This window comes from Mustela putorius, unplaced genomic scaffold (genome assembly GCF_011764305.1).
Source record: "Mustela putorius furo isolate JIRA1106 unplaced genomic scaffold, ASM1176430v1.1 tig00003853_pilon_pilon_pilon, whole genome shotgun sequence".
In the NCBI taxonomy this organism is placed as follows: Eukaryota; Metazoa; Chordata; class Mammalia; order Carnivora; family Mustelidae; genus Mustela; species Mustela putorius.
The window spans coordinates 78,778,210-78,800,820 of NW_025422005.1; the positions used below are offsets into that span (position 1 = coordinate 78,778,210).

A 22,611-nucleotide genomic window follows, 5' to 3' on the forward strand; every position below is an offset into this window, starting at 1 on the left:
AATCACTTTTAACTTACAGGAATTTAACCCAATTGACTTAATTTTTTAAAACTATAATATTCCTACTATTTGCTTTGACCTTTTTCCTTTGATAAATTGCAGAGAATGCAAGATGGAGAATGAAGATAAAAAGCAAGAACTCCTTGAAATGGATCAGGCACTTAAGGAGAGAAATTGGGAACTAAAGCAAAGAGCAGCTCAAGTTGGTTTTCTTAATTAAATTTAATGAAATTTTCTGTTACAGTACAATCACACAGGGTTTCAGAGGTCACCCCTTTTTGGTAAAATGGACCTTTTTAAAACATATATGTTTGTGCACATTTATATTTTAAAAGTTAGTAGTATGTCATCTTTCTTCATCTTGCTATTTTTATAGCAAGTTTATTTTTGAGATTGAAGGTTAGCTTAGTATCTGAATCTTTTGATCTCTTACATTATTGCATATCATAAGACAACGGAATTAAAGGAGTTGTAACTCCTTTAATATTGTGTTTGTTGGAGGAGCAAAACTATTCAAAAGACATCTTTTTTAAAGACTTTATTTCTTAGACCAGTTTTAGGTTCACAGTGAAAGTGAGTAGAAGGTACAGAGATTTCCCAAATACACCTTGCTATCATAAATGCACAGCCTTCCCTATTATCAACATTCCCCACCCAAGTGGTACATTTGATAATAGTTGATGAACCTACACGTTATAATCATCCAGAATCCATAGTTTACATTACAATACACTCTTGTGTACATTCTCTGGGTTTGGACAAATGTTTAATCACCCGTATCCATCATTATGATATATTACCCAGGGTATTTTCACTGCCGTAAAAATTTTCTGTGCGCCACATAGCATCCTTCTTTCTCTTCCCCCAGCCCTAGCAACCACTGATCTTTTTATTGTCTCCATCATTTTCTCTTTTCCAGAATGTCATATAGTTGAAATCATATAGTACATAGTCTTTTCATATTGGCTTCTTTCACTTAGTAATACTCATTTAAGTTTTCTCCACATCTTTTCATTGCTTCATAGCTCATTTCTTTTAGCACTGAATAATATTCCATTGTCTCAGTGTACTATGGTTTACTTAACCATTCACCTACTGAAGGGCATCTTGGTTGCTTCCAGGTTTTGACAATTAAATGAATAAAGCTGCTATAAACATCCGTGTGCAGGTTTTTATGTGGATATAATTTTTTAAAATTTAATTTAATTTTTTTCAGTGTTCCAAAATTCACTGTTTATGCACCACACCCAGTGCTCCATGCAATATGTGCCCTCCATAATACCCACGACCAGTCTCACCCAACCTCCCATCCCCCTCCCCTCCCAAACCCTCAGTTTGTTTCTCAGTGTCCACAGTCTCCCATGGTTTGTCTCCCCCTCTGATTTCCCCCATCTCCCCATGTCCTCCATGTTATTCCTTATGCTCCACAAATAAGCGAAACCATGTAACTGACTCTCTCTGCTTGACTTATTTCACTCAGCATAATCTCTTCCATTCCCATCCATGTTGATACAAAAGTTGGGTATTCATCCTTTCTGATTCCATTGTGTATATAGACCATATCTTCTTTATCCATTCATCTGTTGAAGGGCATCTTGGTTCTTTCCAAAGTTTGGCAACTGTGGCCATTGTTGCTATGAACATTGAGGTAAAAATGGCCGTTCTTTTCACTACATCCGTATCTTTGGGATTTTAAGATTTTATTTATTTTACAGAGAGAGATCACAAGTAGGCAGAGAGGCTAGCAGAGAGAGAGAGAGAGAAAGGAGGAAGTAGGCTCCCTGCCCAGCAGAGAGCCCGACGCAGGACTCGATCCCAGGACCCTGAGATCATGACCTGAGCCGACGGCAGAGGCTTAACCCATGGAGCCACCCAGGCAGTCCCTCTATTTTCAATTTCTTAAGGAATCTCCACACTGGTTTCCAAAGTGGCTGCACCAACTTGCATTCCCACCAACAGTGGAAGAGAGTTCCCCTTTCTCCACATCCTCTCCAACACATGTTGTTTACTGTCTTGTTAATTTTGATCATTCTAACTGGTGTAAGGTGGTATCTAAATGTGGTTTTCAACTTCTCTTGGTAATTATCAAGGGGCATGATTACTGGATCATATGGTAAGAGTATGTTTAATTTTGTAAGACTTTCCAAACTGTGTTCCCAAGTGGCTTGTACCAATTTGCAATGAATGTGAATGCCCGCTGCTCCACATCTTGGCATTTGCTGTTGTCAGTGTTTTGGATTTTGGCCATTCTAATTAGTGTGTAGTGGTATCTCCTGGTTAATTTGAACTTCTCAGATGACATATGGGATAGAGGATATTTTCTGGTGCTTATTTTCTATCTGCACATCTTTTTTGGTGAGGTGTCTGTTATAGTCTTTGGCTCATTTTTTAATTGAGTAATTTGCTTTTTTATTGTTGACTTTTAAGAGTTCTTTGTATATTTTGGATATAAGTCCTTTTTCAGGTGTGTCTTTTACATATATTTTCTTCTAGTTTGTGGCTTTTATTCACAATCTTTTGACATTGACTTTCACGGAAGTTTTTCATTTTAATGATGTCCAGCTTATTGTTTATTTCATGAATTATGCCTTTGGCTTTGTAACTAAAAAGTCACCCAGGGTCATCCAAAGTTTATGTTATCTTCTACAACTTTTATAGTTTTGCAAATTATATCGAGGTCTGTGATTCATTTTGAGTTTTGTGAAGGGTGTGGTGTATATTAGTTTTTTTTGCATATTGTTGTCCACTTATTCCAGCATCATTTGTTGAAAAGACTATCTTTTCTGCATTGTATTGCCTTTCTCCTTTGTCAAAGGTTAATTGACATATTTAGTTTCTGGATTCTCTTCTGTACAATTATCTATTCATCTCTGTTTTTGCCAGTACCGTGGTCTGTTTACTGTAGCTCTTTTGTGTCTTTAAGTCAGGTAATGTCACTCTTCCAACTTGGCTCCTCTTTAGTATCATGTTAGCTAAGAATATCCAGTGTTTTGCCTCTCCATATAGGCTTTAGAATCAGTTTGTCAATATCCACAAATTAACTTCCTGGAATTCTGATTGAATTGCCTTGAATATATAGACTTAGTTGCAACTAACTAACTGACATCTTGAATCTTGACAATATTGAGTCTTCCTATCCATGAGCATGGACTATCTCTCTATTTAATTCTTTGATTTCTTTCACTGGAGTTTTGTAGTTTCTCTTTATAGATCTTGTATATATTTAGCTAGGTTTATACCTAAGTATCTGTTTTGGGGGGTGCTAATGTAAATCATATTATGTTTTTAATTTCAAATTCCTCTTACTTATTGCTAGTATATAGGAAGGTGACTAAATTTTGTGTACTTCTTGTATCCTGCAGTTATTGGTTCTAGGAATTATTATGTCAAATCTTTTGGATTTTTCATCTAGATGATTATGTTTTCTATAAACAAATATAGTTTTGTATTCCTTCCTAAGATATGTATCTTTTATTTCTTTTTCTTGTCTTACTGCTTTAGTGAGGACTGCTAGAACAGTTTTGAAAAGCAGCAGTAAGAAAGAGAGTATCCTTGCCTTGTATCTGATCATAGTGGGAACGTTTTTAGTTTCTCACCATTAAGTATGATACTAACTGTTGTTTTTCTATAGATATTCTTTATTAAGTTGAGCAAGTTCCCCCATTCCTTGTTTACTGAGAGTTTTTTTTTTTATCGAGAATGTGTGTTGAAATGTCTGTCTGGTTTTGGTAATTAGGTTAGTACTGGCTTCATAGAGTGAGTTAGAAAGTATTTCCTCTGCTTCTGTCTTCGGAATTGGATTGCAAGAATTGGTATAATTTCTTTCTTAGATGTTTGGTAGAATTTACCAGAGAGCCCATCTGGACCTGCTGCTTTCTCTTTGGGAAAGTATTACTAATTCCTTTAATAGATATGAGCTTATTCAGATTGTCTTTTCCTGTGTGAGTTTTGTAAGATTCTGTCTTGTAAGTAATTGGTCTGTTTCATCAGTTTTATTAAATTTGTGGTCAGAGAATTATTATAGTATTTCTGATTATCCTTTTAGCATCTTTGAGAGTTATAGTAATGTCTTCTCTTTCATTTCTGGTATTAGTAATTTGTGTCCTCTCTCTTTTTTCTTAGTCTGGCTTAGAGGCATACTGATTTTATTGATCTTTTCAAGAATCAGCTTTTGATTTTGTTGGTTTTCTCTGTTGATTTCCCAATTTTAATTTTACTGATTTCTGCTTTAACTTTTATCATTTCTTTTCTTTTGCTTACTTTGGATTTAATTTCTTCTTCTTTCTCTAGTTTACCAAAGTGGAAGCTTAAGTGATTGATTTCAGATCTTTCTTCTTTTCTAATATTTGCATTCAGTGCTGTACATTTTCCTCCAAACACTGCTTTTGCTGCATTCCACAATTTTATTATATTGCATTGTGTTTAGCAGCTTTTATTTAGCATGAAATGAAGTCTAAATCATTTATTTGATATTTATGAATATAGTTGCATCTTTTCTTCAAGTTTCTATAATATATATGAGGCTTAAGATGCAGTATCAATAAGCAATGAATATTTTTTCTCATTTTGTAAAATAATCTGAGATGAGTTTATGTTTCAGTTATACCTACTGTAAACAATTTTAAAACACACTCCAAGAACACAATTTTTAACATTAGAATTAAGTTGAGTAATAGTTTGATGTTACTTTGGTATTTAGGTTACACATTTGGATATGACTATTCGTGAACACAGGGGAGAAATGGAACAGAAAATAATTAAATTAGAAGGTACTCTGCAGAAATCAGAATTGGAACTTAAAGAATGCAACAAACAGGTAAATTATTTAAAATTACATGCTTTATATTGTTTTTAAAAATAACTCCTTTACTGTAAGCGTCTATTTATTATTAACATAATATGGCTTTTTTATAGAACACATATAACAAAAATACTACATAATTTTAACCACCTTGTATATGTTACTTTAAATTCACTTTTCTCCTCTTAATTTTTCCCCAGTTTTATTGAAATATAAATGACAGAAATTGCATATATTTGAGGTATACAACATGTTTTGATATACACTGTGAAATAATTAACACAATCAAGCTAAAAAACATAGCCATCACCTCAGTTATTTTAATTATTTATTTTTGTTGAGAATGCTTAAGGTCTATTCTCTCAGCAGATTTCAAGTATACAACATAGTATTACAATTATAACCATACACTGTACATTAGATTTTCAGAATTTACTCATCCTATACAACAAAAACCTTATATGTTTTGACCAACATTTCTTCGTTTTCCTCACTCCCTACCCCCTGATGATTACCCTTTTAATGTTACTTTGAATGTAGTTTTTCTTGTCTCAGTGTGTCCACATGTTTATCATCATGTGTGCATGTTTGAATATGTATAAAACATCTCTGGAAGGATTTGTAAGTCTCTTAACTGTGGTTGCCGCTAAGGAAGGAACACAGTGGGAAAGAGGACTTTGTTTTCACTAACTATATTTTTCACCTCTTGCACATATTACCTGTAAAACTACTTGTGAGGTCATGTAACATCTGTTGTTTTAATGTACTCTAATTATCCTTAAACAAATGTGATTGAGACTTGATTTCTTATAGTGTATTTTAGGTATATAGATAAGCATCTTATTAAGCATAAGAATTCTGATGTTAATGTCTACGTTATGGTGGTCTTAAGAAAAATACATTTTTATATTTTGCTGTTGTATATAAATGTGTTTAAAGTTTGACTTATTTGGATTGCAGTTATGATTAAAGAACTGTTTTTCCTTAGGTACATTAATATTGCTCTGTTTAAAATTCAGATAGAAAATTTGAATGAAAAATTGCAAAATTCCAAAGAACAGCTTCGAGAAAAAGAGTTTATAACACTACAAAATGAACAGGAGATAAGTCAACTGAAAAAAGAAAATGAACGAACACAACAAAAGATGAAAGAAATGGAAAGTGTAAGCAAATTATTTTCTAAGGAACAGATTAATATTATCTGAAAAGTAGCATAAATCTTTGTTTTAAACTAGTCTTAAAATACGGAAACTGTGCCCTAATATTTTGAGGCTAATTATTTGTGTCAGATAATTATTGGGTTTTTTTGACCTTTCTAAATATTTTACTCTGATATTCGAATTATAGAGAAGGGCATCAACTTATCTTTATACTGCCTACAGGCATTGGCATGGTATCTGTCACATAGTAAACCCACAATATGTGCTTACTTGGTCAAAAATATTTATTAAGAGCCTGCAATGAAACAGAGCTGGAGATACAGATATTAATAACATATATATTTGTCTTGAGGAACTCCCTCCAGAGAATGAATGAACTTGGATATTGAAACCAAGTATGTTGAGTTAGTTGCCAGATAAAATTTGATGTCCTTGTATTATCAGTTTACATGTGTGTTGACTGGTGAACCCATTCTACCCACTTGCCTTTTTAAAAAGTGAATTTGCTTCTGAGAGCTCTCATATATGAAACTTTTTTTGTTTTTAAATACTATACTCAACTTTAAAACTTCACATATAGCTCTTTATAATCAACTTTAAAAACTTCACATATAGCTCTTTATTGTCTGTCTGCTTCAGTAGGATATACTATCCATAAAGGTAGCCACTTTGTCTCCTTTGTTCACTCTTAAGTCCTCAGTACCTAAAACAGCACATATCACATGGTAAGCATGAATAAATCATTGAATTTATACATAAATTAAGCAAAGCCTTTGAGAGCAAGTTTGGGCCCCAGGGAAAAGAAAATCATTATTGGTCCAGTCATTTCATGTTCCCTAACAAAGGTTAACTAAAAATATTTACATGAGATTTACACTGATATGTAATACCCTTGGACCCAAGGTCTCCATTCCAGACGTCAGGGTCCTAATGATTTATATTCATTTCTTTCCTTCTTATCAGCCCTAAAGTCAATTACCTACATTCTAATCTCCCTCACCAACTAATTTAGAACTAACTTACTTTTCACTGATATTTTTCTCTCTAAGGAAACAATACTTTACTAGGGATTTAACTGAGTAGTAATGCAGAAATGTTTCAGAAGGAGTAGCAGTCCCAGTGGCAAATTTTACTTTTACAGAAAATAAGGTCATGACCTTAACCCAAACATGTGGATTAATGGTGGCTTTTGGTTATCCATGCCAGTGTATTCTCCATCTGTGAAATGGATAATCAGGTATTAGCTTCTTTTGTCTCTTTATATTATTATATATTCTGCCATGTTATAGTCATAATGATGAAGGATTATACAGCTTGCATATTAGTCATGCAAAATACAATTAGTCCCAGATTGATTACGGTACATTTTCTTATCATTTAAAAAGAAAAAAACATTGGCCATTCACAGACCTGTACCCCTGGGGTTAATAGTACATTTTATGTTAATAAAAAATTAAAAATTAAAAAAAAAATTGTGAGTATCAGTTTCACAGTGGATGATGTTGTATGTTAAATTTTTTTTTTTAAAGGTTTTATTTATTTGACAGAAAGACAGATAGTGACAGAGATAGTGAGAGAGAGCACAAGCAGGGAGGAGAGGGAGAAGCAGGTTCCCACTGGGAGCCCGATAAAGGGCTCAACCCAGGACTGTGACCTGAGCCACCCAGGCGCCTCTTGTGTGTTAAAGTTTATAGAGATTGAGTTGGGTTGGGGGAAATCACTTATTAAAAGAAAAATCAAAATAAGAAATAGGTTAATCTATATAACTTCATTTTGAAACCTACAAATATCTTGCATTTTTCAGGTTATGAAAGAACAGGAACAGTACATTGCAACTCAGTATAAGGAGGCCATAGATATGGAGCAAGAATTGAGGCTAACTCGGGAGCAGATGCAGAACTCCCATGCAGAATTGTTGGAGGCTCGTCGTCAACAAGTCCAAGCACAGAGAGAGGTAGAAAGGCTCTCAAGTGAACTGGAGGAAATAAAGCAACTCTCTAAAGAAAAAGTAATCCCTATTTTAAATAATTTTACCTTACTAAAAATCTTTTTAAAATTTTAGCATTTATTTTTTTAGATTATAGATTATATTAACTTCAGTACACTGAATGTACTTCATGCTACTGAATTTTACACTTAGAACTGGTTAAAGTGGTAAATTTTATGTTATGTATATTTTGCTAAAGTTTTAAGAAGAGAAGTGTTATATTTAGTGTAGCCTAGTAATATAAATAAGAAAACCTTTGGAATTGAGTTTTGGCCAAACTCATTAGTTTTCAATTAATTGAGTTACAGAGTACTTTTGGATTTTCAAGTGAGTTAAGCTATCATTTGGAAAAAAAAAAACAAAGCTAATCTTTCTTGAGTAAAATGTTTACATTTGTAGCTACTAAGTTTATAACTGTTATGAAACCTGTAGTCCAGAACCCTTACTGAGAGAAAGTACTTTTAATAACAAGAACAATAATATAAATTGTATTTCCCCAGGATTTGGTAGAAGGTTAACAACTTTGCTTAAAAATACTAGATTGATATGCTTGGGTTAATTACTTAGACTTCTAGAAAAATGTATTTATTGGTGTTTCAGAAAAGTGCCTGTGAATCCTCTGCTTTTTTATTATGGTTACTAATACAGTATAGGAATTGCATTAAAGTATCTTTACATTTAATTTTGGTAAATTTAGTGCTTTTATTCACATACCTGGTTGGTTAGACTAATAAAGAATATATAAGGGGTCATGCCTGGGTGGCTCAATTGGTTAAGTGTCTGCTCTGGGCTCAGGTTGTGATCCCAGGCTCTTGGGATGGGGTCTTGGGATGGAGTCCTGTGTTGGGCTCCCTGCTTAATGGGGAGTCATCTTCTCTCTCTGCCTCTGCCCCTCCACCAACTCATGCTTGTGCATTCTCTCTAATAAATATTTTTTTCTAATAAATTTTTTTAAAAAGAATATATAAGGAATTTTTATTAGAATATGTTGGGCATTTGCAAGTCTCCTAGGAAAAGCTCCTAGGAAGCTGTCTATTTTTATCTCATCTCTATCCTTATCAGTAGTATCTAAGTATAATATAATTGATTTTCTGTGGATATAAAAAGCTCAATTAATCAAAAAAGTGAAAGTGAGGAATTATTTAAAGTGACAGTTTAACATGAAAAAATGCTCAACAGCACTCAGCATCAGGGAAATACAAATCAAAACCATAATGAGTTACCACCTCACACCAGTCAGAATGGCTAAATTTAACAAGTCAGGAAATGACAGATATTGGTGAGGATGTGGAGAAAGGGGAACCTTCCTCATACACGGTTGGTGGCAATGTGAACTGGTGCAGCCACTCTGGAAAACAGTATGAAGATACCTCAAAAATTTGAAAATAGAGCTACCCTATGACCCAGCAATTACATTACTGAGTATTTACCCCAAAGATACAAATGTAGTGATCCAGAGGGGCACCTGCACCCCAATGTTTATAGCAGCAATGTCCACAGTTGCGAAACTATGGAAAGAGCCCAGATGTTCATCAACAGATAAATGGATAAAGAAGATGTATTTATATACAGTGGAATACTACTCAGCATCAAAAAAATGAAATCTTGCCATTTGCAATAATATGGACGGAACTACAGGGCATTATGCTAACTAAGTGAAATAAGTCAATCAGAGAAAGACAATTACCCTATGATCTCACTGATAAGAGGAATTTAAGAAACAAAACAGTGAATTATAGCAGAAGAGAGGAAAAAATAAAACAAGAGGAAACCAGAGAGGTAGACAAACCATAAAAGACTCTTTATCATAGAAAACAAAGTGAGGATTGCTGAAGGGGGTAGAGGTGAGGGGATGGGGTAACTGGGTGATAGACATTAAGGAAGGTATGTGATGTAATGAGCGCTGGATATTATATAAGACTGATGAATCACTGACCTCTACCTCTGAAACCAGTAATACATTATATGTCAATTCATTGAACTTAAATTAAAAATGGGCGGGGGGAAGGGGCGCCTGGGTGGCTCAGTGGGTTAAAGCCTCTGCTTTCGGCTCAGGTCATGATCCCAGGGTCCTGAGATCGAGCCCCACATTGGGCTCTCTGCTCAGCAGGGAGCCTGCTTCCCCCTCTCTCTCTCTGCCTGCCTCTCTGCCTACTTGTGATCTCTCTCTCTCTCTCTGTCAAATAAATAAATAAATAAATAAATCTTAAAAAAAAATGGGGGGGAGTAACTTTTTTTATTTTCTAAGTTTCATTTAAATTCAAGCTAGTTTCAGATGTAGAATTTAGTGATTCAGCACTTACAACACCCAGTGCTCATCACAAGTGCCCTCCTTAATCCCCACCACCTATTTACCCCATCCTTCCATCTTTCCATCTACCCCTTTTCTGGAAACCATAGTGGTCTATAGTTAAGCTTATGTTTCTTGGGTTTCCTCTCTTTCCGTGCAACCCAGGTTTGTTTATTTTGTTTCTTAAATTACACATAAGTGAAGTCATATGGTATTTGTCTTTCTCTTACTTATTTCACTTAGCATAATTCTCTCTAGCTCTGTCCACATCATTGCAAATGGCAAGATTTGATTCTTTTTATGACTGCATAATACTCCATTATATCTATATACTGCATCTTTATCCATTATCAGTTGATGGACATTTGGGCTCTTTCCATAATTTGACTATTACAGATAATACTGATATAAACATCAGGGTGCATGTATCCCTTTGAATTAGTATTTTTGTATCCTTTGGGTAAATATCAAGTAGTGCATTGCTGGATCCTCAGGTCGTTCTATTTTTACCTTTTTGAGGAACCTCCACACCGTTTTCCAGAGTGGCTGCACCAGTTTGCATTCCCACCAACAGTGTAAGAGGATTCCCCTTTCTCTGCATCCTCACCGACACCTTTCTCTGGATCCTTGTTTCTTGTGTTATTTTTGGTCATTTTGAGGTAGTATCTCATTGTAGTTTTGATTTGTTAAAATGATAATTTAATATAAAATATTTCAGCTCAAAACTCTAAATATGTATTCATGTGTAAATCTTTTAATTTTGGACCCAATCTTGTTTTTATGTGTGTGTGTGTGTGGGTAGGGTCTTTGATTAGAATTCCACCTAATCTTTTTGCATTAACCATACTCCTAGTCCCTCATCTATTGCAATTCTGGTTTCTTTAAAGTAGAGTAAAAATTAAAAGACATTTTTAAATCAGAGTATAACATCTATTTTACATGGGGTTTCCCACAATATTTTACAACTATTTTGATTGCTTCTAATTGAGTAAAAAATGTTTGACTCATTCAGTAAGCTGTCTCAAGGCACATAACTAATTTTTAATATAAAAACTTTTTGCCGGGTGCCTGGGTGGCTCAGTGGGTTAAGCCGCTGCCTTCGGCTCAGGTCATGATCTCAGGGTCCTGGGATTGAGTCCTGTGTTGGGCTCTCTGCTCAGCGGGGAGCCTGCTTCCCAGCCTCTCTCTTTGCCTGCCTCTCTGCCTACTTGTGATCTCTCTCTGTCAAATAAGTAAATAAAATCTTTAAAAACAAACAAACAAAAAAAACCTTTCTTTTTGCATGTATATTTCCTCAATGTTCATATATAATGTATATTAGAATTGCATAATTATAATAACAAGCACAACTAGCATAAATAGGTTTGGATAAACAAAACTGACTCTTTCTTTTTAAAGATTTTATTTATATATTTGAGAGAGAGAGAGCACGCGCGAGCTCATACACACTCATTAGTTGGGGGGAAGGGCACAGTGGGAAGCAGACTCCCTGCTGAGTGGGAAGCCTGGCCATGCAGAGCTCAATCCCAGGACCCTGGGATCACAGCCTGAGCCAAAGGCAGATGCTTAACTGATTGAGCCACGCAGGCACCCCACAACTGACTCTTGTTAAGCAAACAGTGCATTTGGTGAATAAAATGCATAGGCAAACCTTACAGTAGACTTATCTACTGAAGTTCAACATACTGTGGTTATTTGTTTTACAGAATGCATCGGTTAGTGAACTATTACATTGTGATAAACAATATACTACTACATTTGTAGTCTCTTAAATGTCTAGATTTTAAGGTATACCATTTAATAAACTAATTTTGTATATGAGCACTTATATAGTATTATAAAAGATTAAAATACTTCCATAAATCCACATGATTGGTTTAGCTATAATAATCAAATAAACAAACTTTCCTTAATGTGTCATTTTTAAGGAAGCTCATGGACACCATTTAGCTGAAGAATTGGGGGCTTCTCAAGTACGTGAAGCTCATTTAGAAGCAAGAATGCAAGCAGAAATCAAGAAATTGTCAGCAGAAGTAGAATCTCTCAAAGAAGCTTATCATCTGGAGGTAAAGAAAAATGTTAATTTGTTCCATAACTCCCTGCTACAGAAGTGGATTGAACTATCTAAATGAAACTATAAGTCTAGCTTCTAAATGTTCATTATAGAATAACTCATTATGGTCTTCATTTCTGGTAGCTAAATATAATTCCACTTCATATCCAGTGAGTTCATGCACTGTGGGGTTAAGAGCTTAAAGTCTTGAGGTAGGTAGTCTAGTTCCAAATCTCAGCTTATCACCTGGCACTTATGTGACCTCGAGCAATTAACATCTCTGTCTAAAATGGGCAGAATAATCATATGTACCTCATAGAACTGGATTAAATGAATTAAATAGATTCAATGAATATAGTTAAAGATCTTAGGCCAGAGCCTGGCTTATCATCATCATCATCATCATCATCAGTTATAAATAGCACTTGCCAAAACTAACTGGAGATATTTAGTAAACAACATAAGTAGTTTCATGTGCTATGAATGTACAATGCTTTGCAATTTCCGACATTTGTTCTGATAGTAAGTTAGAGAGGCAAAATTAGAACCTGATACTTTTTATCTACCTAGTATGTCCTGAGCCTTTATAGAAATGAAGTGTTATCAATTAGAATAGCACTTCTTGTCTTTTTAAAAACTATATCTAACAATATCTAAAATGTATGTATTAGAACCAAATAAATTACTTAGAGTTCTAATAAAGCATTTTTCTATATGAAAAGGATTACAACCACATTCAGAACTACTCCTTTCAGAGGAGTTTGGAACTATCATATTTGTGAGAGATTGGTAAGGCTTGTAGTCACTGGTCACTATGTCTTGCTTAAATGTGTTTAGATTCAGATCTCCTTGAAAACATTGTGTCTGCCAAACAAAACATATTTGCAAACTGAATCCAGTTAATAGGCTAAGAGATTTCAGTCCTTGGTCTTTAAAGACAAATGGAATGCTGTTGGATTCAACATAATTATTTAATAAGTAAATATTAGCTACTCAACCAAGTGACCATCAGTAATAACTAGTCCAGCTAGAGTGTTTACCAGCAAGTATTCTTTGCATTTTTATTATGTAATCTTTACTTTACTTTAATTTCTTATCATTCAATTTTTTACTTTAAGTTTTTTAAGCCCTCTGAAAGTATTTATAAGCAGGTAGTACATAAAATGAATTGTGAAAATAGGTTTTAATGTTGCTGTTTAATATTTGATACTGTTTTATATGTATAATATAAAAATTTGTAATATGTTTTTATCCTCTTTGGTACTTGACAAAGATTTATTTTTAAAGCATGTATGTTGTTTGAATATAAAAATGAAGGAATAAATCATTAAAGGGGGTGGGAGGTTGGGGTACCAGGTGGTGGGTATTATAGAGAGCACAGATTGCATGGAGCACTGGGTGTGGTGAAAAAATAATGAATACTGTTTTTCTGAAAATAAATAAATTGAAAAAAAAGTAACAAAGTTAGTAAAAAGGATTAATAATTTTTAATAGCATTTTAAAAATTATAGGTTTCAGACTTGTCAGAAAAGTCAATAATAATTGCAAAAGTCCTAATATTTTTTTCAAAGATTTTATTTATTTATTTTTATGAGAGAAAGAGAGTGAGCACAAGCACAGGGAGTGGCAGGCAGAGGGAGAGGGAGAAGCAGACTCCCTGCTGAGCAAGGAGCCTGATGCAGGACTTAATCCCAGGACCCTAGGATCATGACCTGAGCTGAAGGCAGAAGCCAAACCCATTGAGCCACCCAGAGGCCCCCTGATATTTTTGATAAGAAATAGATTTTTTTTTAAGTTTTTATTATGGAAAATTTTGAAAGAATGGTATAAATCCTCCTATATTTATTATTCAACTTTAATAATTGCCAACCTATTGGCCAATGTGATTTCATTTATAAGTATGCTGACAATTTCTTTTTAAAAGGGAATACTTTGGGGCGCCTGGGTGGCTCAGTTGGTTAAGTGGCTGCCTTCGGCTCAGGTCATGATCCCAGGGTCCTGGGATCAAGTCCCACATTGGGCTCCCTGCTCACTGGAAGGCCTACTTCTCCCTCTTCTTCTCCCTCTGCCTCCTACTCTGCCTACTTGTATTCTCTCTGTCAAATAAATAAATAAAATCTTAAAAAAAGGGGGGCAGAATACTTTTGAGAATGAAAAATGATGCTGTTCTTAACTACACCAGGATGCCAGGCATAAAACCTGGTGAGTCTCGAGCAAACTGGGAAGTATGATCACCACATCTCACTCACTTCCCTTCCCCCACATATCTATTTCTATTTGAAGCAAATCTCAGACATCATTATTTCATCAGTAAACATTTCGGTAACTCTAAAAGATAAGTGATATTTTAAAAACAACCACAATACTATCATCACGCCTAAAAATTGAAAATAACTTGTGAATATTATCAAATACCCATCATTTGTTCACATTTTCCCAATTGTCACAAAAATGTCTGTATAGGTAAAGTGGTTCGAATCAGAAACAAAAACAGCCCATTGTATGTGCCTAACTGTTCTTAGGTAAATTTAAGACCATAGGTTTCTTCTTCCTCTTTTTTCCTCTAATCGGTTATTTGTTGAGAAATCAGATGTTTGTACCTATAATCAGAATTTACTTTAGTACAAATGGAAGTGAAAAGTATTAGAATATTTTCGAAACCAACTCCCTCCTATATTTTTTCCTTTTCTTTTCAATTTTGGGGCTGTGTAGATGATGTCACATCAAGAGAACCATGCGAAGTGGAAGATTTCTGCTGACTCTCAAAAGACTTCTGTTCAGCAACTAAATGAACAGTTAGAGAAGGCAAAACTGGAATTAGAAGAAGCACAGGACACTGTAAGCAATTTGCATCAACAAGTCCAAGATAGGAATGAAGTAATTGAAGCTACAAATGAAGCATTACTTATTAAAGTAAGTAAACATATAGAAGTACATAAAATATAAGTACATTTATGACTTGTTTTCCCTGTCCTTAGTTTATAAAGGAAAATATGATCAAATGTTGACCAGTTTGAATAAAAAGCATTTTATTTAGAAGATATTGGGTGTGGGAATTATGAGTATGATGTATATCATATTACCCCAGGAGAAATAATTTTTAAGTTCAAACATAAAAAGTTTTAGATATATTTTTTTGGTAAGAAAATTTTTCTGCTTTCTTAGCAAATTCAGTTATATAATACCTATATTACCAACTGTCGTCACCATGTTATACATTAGATCCTCAGACCTTACTCATCTTTTAGTTAAAATGTTATACTGTTTCACTAACCTCTATTTCCACCACTGCCTAGCAATCCCTTTTCTATCTGCTGTTTCATTATTATGTTATGTCACCATATAGTATGTCATTAGTTTTTGATGTAGTGTTCAATGATTCATTGTTGTTGTTTTTTTAAAAGATATTTATTTATTTATTTATTTGACACAGAAATCTCAAGTAGGCAGAAAAGCAGGCAGAGAGAGAGGAGGAAACAGGCTCCCTGCTGAGCAGAGAGCCCGATGCGGGGCTCAATCCCAGGACCCTGGGATGGTGACCTAAGCCAAAGGCAGAGGCTTTAACCCACCGAGCCATCCAGGTGCCCCTATGATTCATTGTTTACATATAACATCCAGTGCTCCGTGTAATATGTGCCCTGTTTAATACCCATTACCATCATCATCTGCTGTTTCTGAGTTTGACTCTCTCTCTCTTTTTTTTTTTAGACTCCACATACAAGTGATACCATGAACTGTTTTTCTGTTTTATTTAATTTAGCATAATGTCCTCAAGGTCCATCCATGTTGTCGCAAATAAGGTGTCCTTTCTCATGGCTGAATAATAGTCTACTGTGTGTATCTACATACCACATCTTTATCCATTCATCTGTTGATGAACACTGTGATTGTTTGCTTAACTTGGCTGTGATGCTGCCATGAATGAACTTAGAAATACATGTCTCTCTGATATCCTGTATTAATTCCTTTTGTGTATATACCCAAAACTGGTATTGTAGCATCATATGGTAGTTCTAATTTTAATTTTATCCAGAACCTTCATACTGTTTTTCACAGTGGCTGTCCCAATTTACGTTCCCACCAACAGTGCACAAAGGTTCCCTTGTCTCCACACCCACACCAACACTGTTATCTCTGGGTTTTTGGTGGTTGTTGGGTTTGTTTGTTTTTTTTTTAATACTAGCCATTCTCACAGGTATGAGATAGTATCTCTTTATGGTTCTGATTTGCATTTCCCTGATGATGAGTGATGTTGAGCACCTTTTCATGTACCTGTTGCCTGTCTATATGTCTTCTTCAGAAAAATACCTGTTCAGTTCCTCTGCCAACTTTTAATTGTATTTGGGTTTTGAGTTGTATGAATTCTTAATATATTTCAGATATTCACCCTTTATCAGATATATGATTTTCAGATATTTTCTCCCTGTATGTAGGTTGCCTTTTCATTTTTATAGTTTACACTACATTGCAGAGCTTTTTAGTTGAATATAGTCCCATTTATTTATATCTGCTTTCATTGCCCTTGTTTTTGTGTCAGATCCAAAAAATTATTGCCAAACTTAATATCAAGTAGCTTAATCCATACTTTTTCTTCTAGGAAATTTATGGTTTCTTTTAAGTGTTTCATCCATTTGGAGTTGATATTTGTGTATGGTGTAAGATGGTAATGAAGTTTTTTCTTTTTTCATCTGACTGTGCAGTTTTCCCAGCACAACTTGTAGGGAAACTATACTTTTCTCATTGTGTATTCTTGGCTCCTTTGTCATAAGTTAATTTGCTGTATATGCATGGGCTTATTCCTGGACTCTCTGTTCTGTTCCATTGATCCATGTATCCATTTCTATACCATTACCATACTTTTTTATTACTATATAGCTTTGTAATATAGATTGAAATGAAGAAGTGTGATGCCTCCAGCTTTCTTCTTTTTTCTTAAGATTACTTTAGATATTTGGGTCTTTTCTGGTTCCATAAAGATTTTAGGATTGTTCTGTTTCTTTGAAAAATGCCACTGGAATTTGGATGGGGATTGAACTGAATCTGTGAATTGCTTTGGATAATACAATGATTTTGTATCTTACAACTTTACTGAATTCATTTATTGTAACAATTTTTTGATGGATTTTTTAGTGTTTTCTATATCTAATATCATGTTATCTGCAAATACAGCTGCTTTCCAATTTGGATACTTATTTCTTCTATCTTTCCTTTTTTTCTTCCTCCCCACTTCCTTCCTTCCTTTTTTTCTGGAGGGAGAAAAAAGGGAGTGGGAAGGGCAGAAGGAAGGGGAGAGAGGGAATCCTAAGCAGGCTTCAGGCCCAGCACAGAGCCTCACACAGAGCTCTGTCTCACAACCCTGAGGTCATAACCTAAGCTGAAATCAAGAGTCAGATGCTTAACCCACTGAGCAACCCAGGCACCCCTTTTATTTCTTTTTCTTGACTAATGGCTCTGGGTAGAACTTCCAGTACTATGTTGAATAAAAGTGGCAAGAGTGTTCCTGGTCTTACAGAATGTTGAATTTTTTCAAATGTTTTTTCTGCATTTGTTGAGATGATCATAAAATTTTATCCTTTATTTTGTTAATGTGGTGTATCATGCTGATTTTTTTTGCAGATGGTAAACCTAATCATCCTTATACATCTATGGAATTAATCCAACTTGATCATTATGTATTATCCTTATAATATATTATTGAATTCAGCTTTTCTTCAATTTTGTTGAGGAATTTTGCATCTATTTTCATCAAGGATACTGGCCTCTACTTTGCTTGGGGCTTCCCTGTCTAGTTAGGTATCTGGGTGACTGGCTCCTAAAATGAGTTTGGAAGGGTTTCCTTCTCTTCTGTTTTTTTTTTTTTTTTTTGGAAAAGCTTGAGAAGGGCTGGTATTAATTCTTCCTTAAAGTTTGGTAGAATTCGTAATGAAGTCATCTGGTCCTGGACTTTTGTTTCTTTGGAAGTTTTTGATTACTGATCTAATTTCCTTACTATCAATTGGTTTGTTCAGATATTCTATTTTTTCATGATTGTCTTGGTAGATTTTGTATTTCTAGGAATTTATCTGTTTCTTCTAGATTGTCCAGCTTGTTGGCATATAAGTCTTCATATCAATCTGAAATGATTCTTTGTATTTCTTTGGTAGCAGTTGAAATGTCTTCTCCTTCATTTCTGATTTTATTTATTTGGGCCCTTTTTCCCCTTGGTAAATCTGGCTAAATATTTGTGTATTTTTTTTTTTTAAGATTTTATTTTTTTGTTTGACAGAGAGATCACAAGTAGGCAGAAAGGCAAGCGGGAGGTTGGGGACTCAGGCTCCCCGCTGAGCAGAGAGCCTGACGTGGGGCTCGATTCCACAACCCTGAGATCATGACCTGAGCGGAAGGCAGAGGCTTAACCCGCTGAGCCACCCAGGTGCCCCTTTATTTTATTTTTTTAAAAGAATATTATGCAGCCATCAAAAAACCCTGAAATCTTGCCATTTGGAACTTGGATGGAACTAGAGAATACTAGGTTAAGCAAAGTAAGTCAATCAGAGAGGGACAATTATCATATGATCTCACTGATTTGAGGAATTTGAGAAACAAGACAGAAGATTATAGGGGAAGGGAGGGGGAAATGAAACAAGACGAAACCAGAGTGGGAAACAAACCTTCAGAGACTCTTGGTCTCAGGAAACATACTGAGGGTTTCTGGAATGGAAGGGAGTGGGAGGGATGGGGTGGCTGGGTTATGGACATTGGGGAGGATGTGTGCTATGGTGAACACTGTGAATTATGTAAGACTGATGATTCACAGACCTGTACCCCTGAAACAAATAATACATTATATGTTAATTTTTTTAATAAACCCTCTGCTCAGTTTCCCTGACCTTTTCTGTTGTCTTTTTAGTCTCAATTTCTGCTCTATCTTTGTTATTTCCCCTTCTCCTAGCTTTGGGCTTAGTTTGTTCTTTTTCTAGTTCCTTAAAGTGTGAAGTTAGGTTATTTGCAATCTTTCTTGTTTTCTAATGTAGGTGTTATCACTATGAACTTCCCTCTTAAAAGTAATTTTGCTATATCTCATAATTTTTGGTATTTTGTATTTCCTTTCTCATTTGCCTTGAGATAATTTTTTTTTAAATTTCTTTAGCCTATTGGCTGTTCTGTAGCATATTTTTTAATGCCCACATAATTGTGAACTGTCAGTTTTCTTATAATTTATTTTTGGTTTTATACCATTGTGGTTGGAATATATTAGTATTTCAGTCTTTTAAAATTCATTAAGACTTGGGCGCCTGGGTGGCTCAGTGGGTTAAGCCGCTGCCTTCGGCTCAGGTCATGATCTCAGGGTCCTGGGATCGAGTCCCGCATCGGGCTCTCTGCTCAGCAGGGAGCCTGCTTCCTCCTCTCTCTCTCTCTGCCTGCCTCTCTGCCTACTTGTGATCTCTCTCTCTGTCAAATAAATAAATAAATAAAATATTAAAAAAAAAAAAAAAATAAAATAAAATTCATTAAGACTTGTTCTGTGGCCTAATACATGGTTTACCTTGGAGAATGTCCCTTGTATATTTGAGAAGAATGTATACAGGCCTTATGCTGTATGGAATGTTCTGCAAATGTCTGTTAAGTGCATTTGATCTTATGTGTGGTTCAAGTCCAATTTTTCCTTATTGATTTTTCTGCCTTGATCTAGCCATTGATGAAAATGGGATATTTAAGTCCTCTACCATTATTATATTTCTGTCTTTTTCTTCCCTCATGTCTGTTAATATTTGCTTTATATACTTATATATGTTTTTTGGCTCATAAATATTTATATAATGTACTCTTATTATTATATTGATCCTTTTGTCATTATATAATGACATGCTTTGTCTGACAGTTTTGGCTTAAAGATTGTTTTTTCTGATGTAGGTATAGCTATACAAGTATTCATTTGATTTCCATTTATATGGGATATATTTTTTTATCTATATTATTTAAAAAATTTTTATTTTAAATTCCAATATAGTTAACATACAGTGTTTTGCTAGTTTTCAGTGTACGACATAGTGATTAGGCACTTCTGTACATCACCCCTTGCTCATTAGGACAAGTGGTCTCCTTAATCCCCATCACCTATTTTCCCCATCCTTCCACCCACCTCCCATCTGGTAACCATCAGTTTGTTCTCTGCAGTTAAGGGTCTGTTTGTTGGTTTATCTCTTTTTTTTTCCTTTGCTTGTTTTATATGTTTCTTAAATTCCACATATGAGTGAAATCATATAGGGTAAATTTGTCTTTGTCTAACTGACTTAATTCACTTAGCATTGTACTTTCTAGCTCCATCTATGTCATTGCAAATGGTAAGATTTCATTTTTAATGGGTGAATAATATTCCATTGTATGTATATGCCATATCTTCTTTATTCAGTCATCTTTCAGTGAACACAGGCTGCTTCCATATGTTGGCTCTTATAAATAATGCTGCAATAAACATAAGGGTGCATGTATCCCTTTTAACTAGTGTTTTTATAGTTGGGGATAAATGTCCACTAGTGCAGTTTATGGGTCATATAATAACTCTATTTTTAGTTTTTTTTAAATTATTTAATTATTTGAGAGAGAGAGAAAATGCATGAGAGGGGAGTGGTCAGAGGGACAAACAGACTCCCTGCTGAGCAGGGAGCCTGATGTGGGACTCGATCCCTGAACTCCAGGATCATGACCCAAGCCAAAGGCAGTTGTTTAACCAACTGTGCTACCCAGGTGCTCTATTTTTAGTTTTTTGAGGAACCTCCATACTGGTTTCCACAGTGGTTGCACCAGTTTTCATTCCTACCAACAATGCAAGAGGGTTCCTTTTTCTTTACATCTTTGCCAGCACTTTGTGTTTCTTGAGTTGTTAATTTTTAGCCATTTACACAAGTGTGATATGATCTCATTGTGGTTTTGATTTGCATTTCCCTAAGGATTACTTACATTGAGCATCTTTCATTTTGTCTGTTGGCCATCTATATGTCGTACTTGGAGAAATGTCTGTTCATGTCTTCCTCCCATTTTTAAATTGGATTATTTGGTTTTTTGAAGTTGAGTTGTATAAGTTCTTTATATATTTTGGATACTAACCCTTTGTCAGATACGTCATTTATAATTATCTTCTCCCATTTCATTAGTTTTGTTGATTGTTTACTTTGCCATGCAGAAGCTTTTTTTTTTTTTTAAGATTTTATTTACTTGAGAGAGAGACAGAGTGAAAGAGAGACCAAGCTTGAGTCAGGGGGAAGGGAAGAGAGAGAGGGAGAAGCAGGCTCCCTCTCAGGAGGGACATGGGGCTCTATCCCAGGACCCCCTGGGATCATGACCTGAACTGAAGGCAGATACTTAACTGACTGAGCCACCCATGCACCCATGCAGAAGTCTTTTATTTTGATGAAGCCCCAATAGTTTGTTTTTTCTTTTGTTTCCCTTACCTTAGAAGGCATATTTTAGAAAAATGTTGCTACAGCTGATGTCAGAGAAATTACTGCCTGTGCTCTGCTCTAGGGTTCTTATGGTTTCAGGTCTCCTATTTAGGTCTTTTATCCATTTTGAGTTTATATTTGTGTATGGTGTAAAAAAGTGGCCCAAATTCATTTTTTTTGCATGCAGCTATCCAATGTTCCCAACAACAGTTATTGAAGAGATGGTCTTTTTCCCATTGCATATTCTTTCCTCCTTTGGCAAAGATTAATTGATCATATAACTGTGGGTATATTTCTGGGCTCTCTGTTCTGTTCTCTGGATCTAGGGGTCTGTTTTTGTGCCAGTACCATACTCTTTTGATTATTACAGCTTTGTAGGGCATCTTGAAATCTGGGATTATGATACCTCCAGTTTTGTTCTTCTTTAAGATTTCTTTGGCTATTCAGGGTCTTTCATGGTTCCACACAAATTTTAGGATTATTTGTTATAGTTCAGTGAAAAATGCTGTTGGTATTTTGACAGGGATTGCATAGAATCTGTAGTTCTTTGGGTAGTGTGGATATTTTTACAATATTTGTTCTTCCAATCCATGAGCATGGAATATCTTTCCATTTCTTTGTGTAATTTTCAATTTCTTTCATCAGTGTTTATAGTTTTCAGAGTATAGGTCTTTTACCTCCTTGGTTAAGTTTATTCCTAGGTATTTTATTACTTTTGGTACAATTATAAATGGCACTGTTAATTTCTTCTTCTTAATTTCTCTTTCTGATACTTCATTAGTAGTATATGGAAATGCAATGTATTTCTGAATGTTGATTTTTGTATTGTGCAACCTTACTGAATTCATTTATCAATTCTAGTAGTTTTTTGGTGACGTCTTTAGAGTTCTATGTATAG

At 34.8% G+C, this 22,611-nt stretch overlaps 1 protein-coding gene across 9 annotated transcripts in view; it reads left to right on the forward strand.

Annotated features, from left to right (window-relative positions):
- Positions 1-22,611, forward strand: part of CCDC18 (coiled-coil domain containing 18) — a 110,923-nt gene that overhangs the window by 68,373 nt on the left and 19,939 nt on the right. For 8 of the 9 annotated variants that reach the window (XM_045064872.1, XM_045064875.1, XM_013056140.2 and 5 more), the window contains 6 exons: positions 103-202; positions 4,700-4,816; positions 5,821-5,964; positions 7,766-7,969; positions 12,167-12,304; positions 15,004-15,204. In XM_045064872.1, coding sequence (XP_044920807.1) covers positions 103-202; positions 4,700-4,816; positions 5,821-5,964; positions 7,766-7,969; positions 12,167-12,304; positions 15,004-15,204 — 904 coding nt within the window. The remainder of the gene's footprint in view (positions 1-102; positions 203-4,699; positions 4,817-5,820; positions 5,965-7,765; positions 7,970-12,166; positions 12,305-15,003; positions 15,205-22,611) is intronic. The other variant, XM_045064878.1, reaches the window with a different exon arrangement.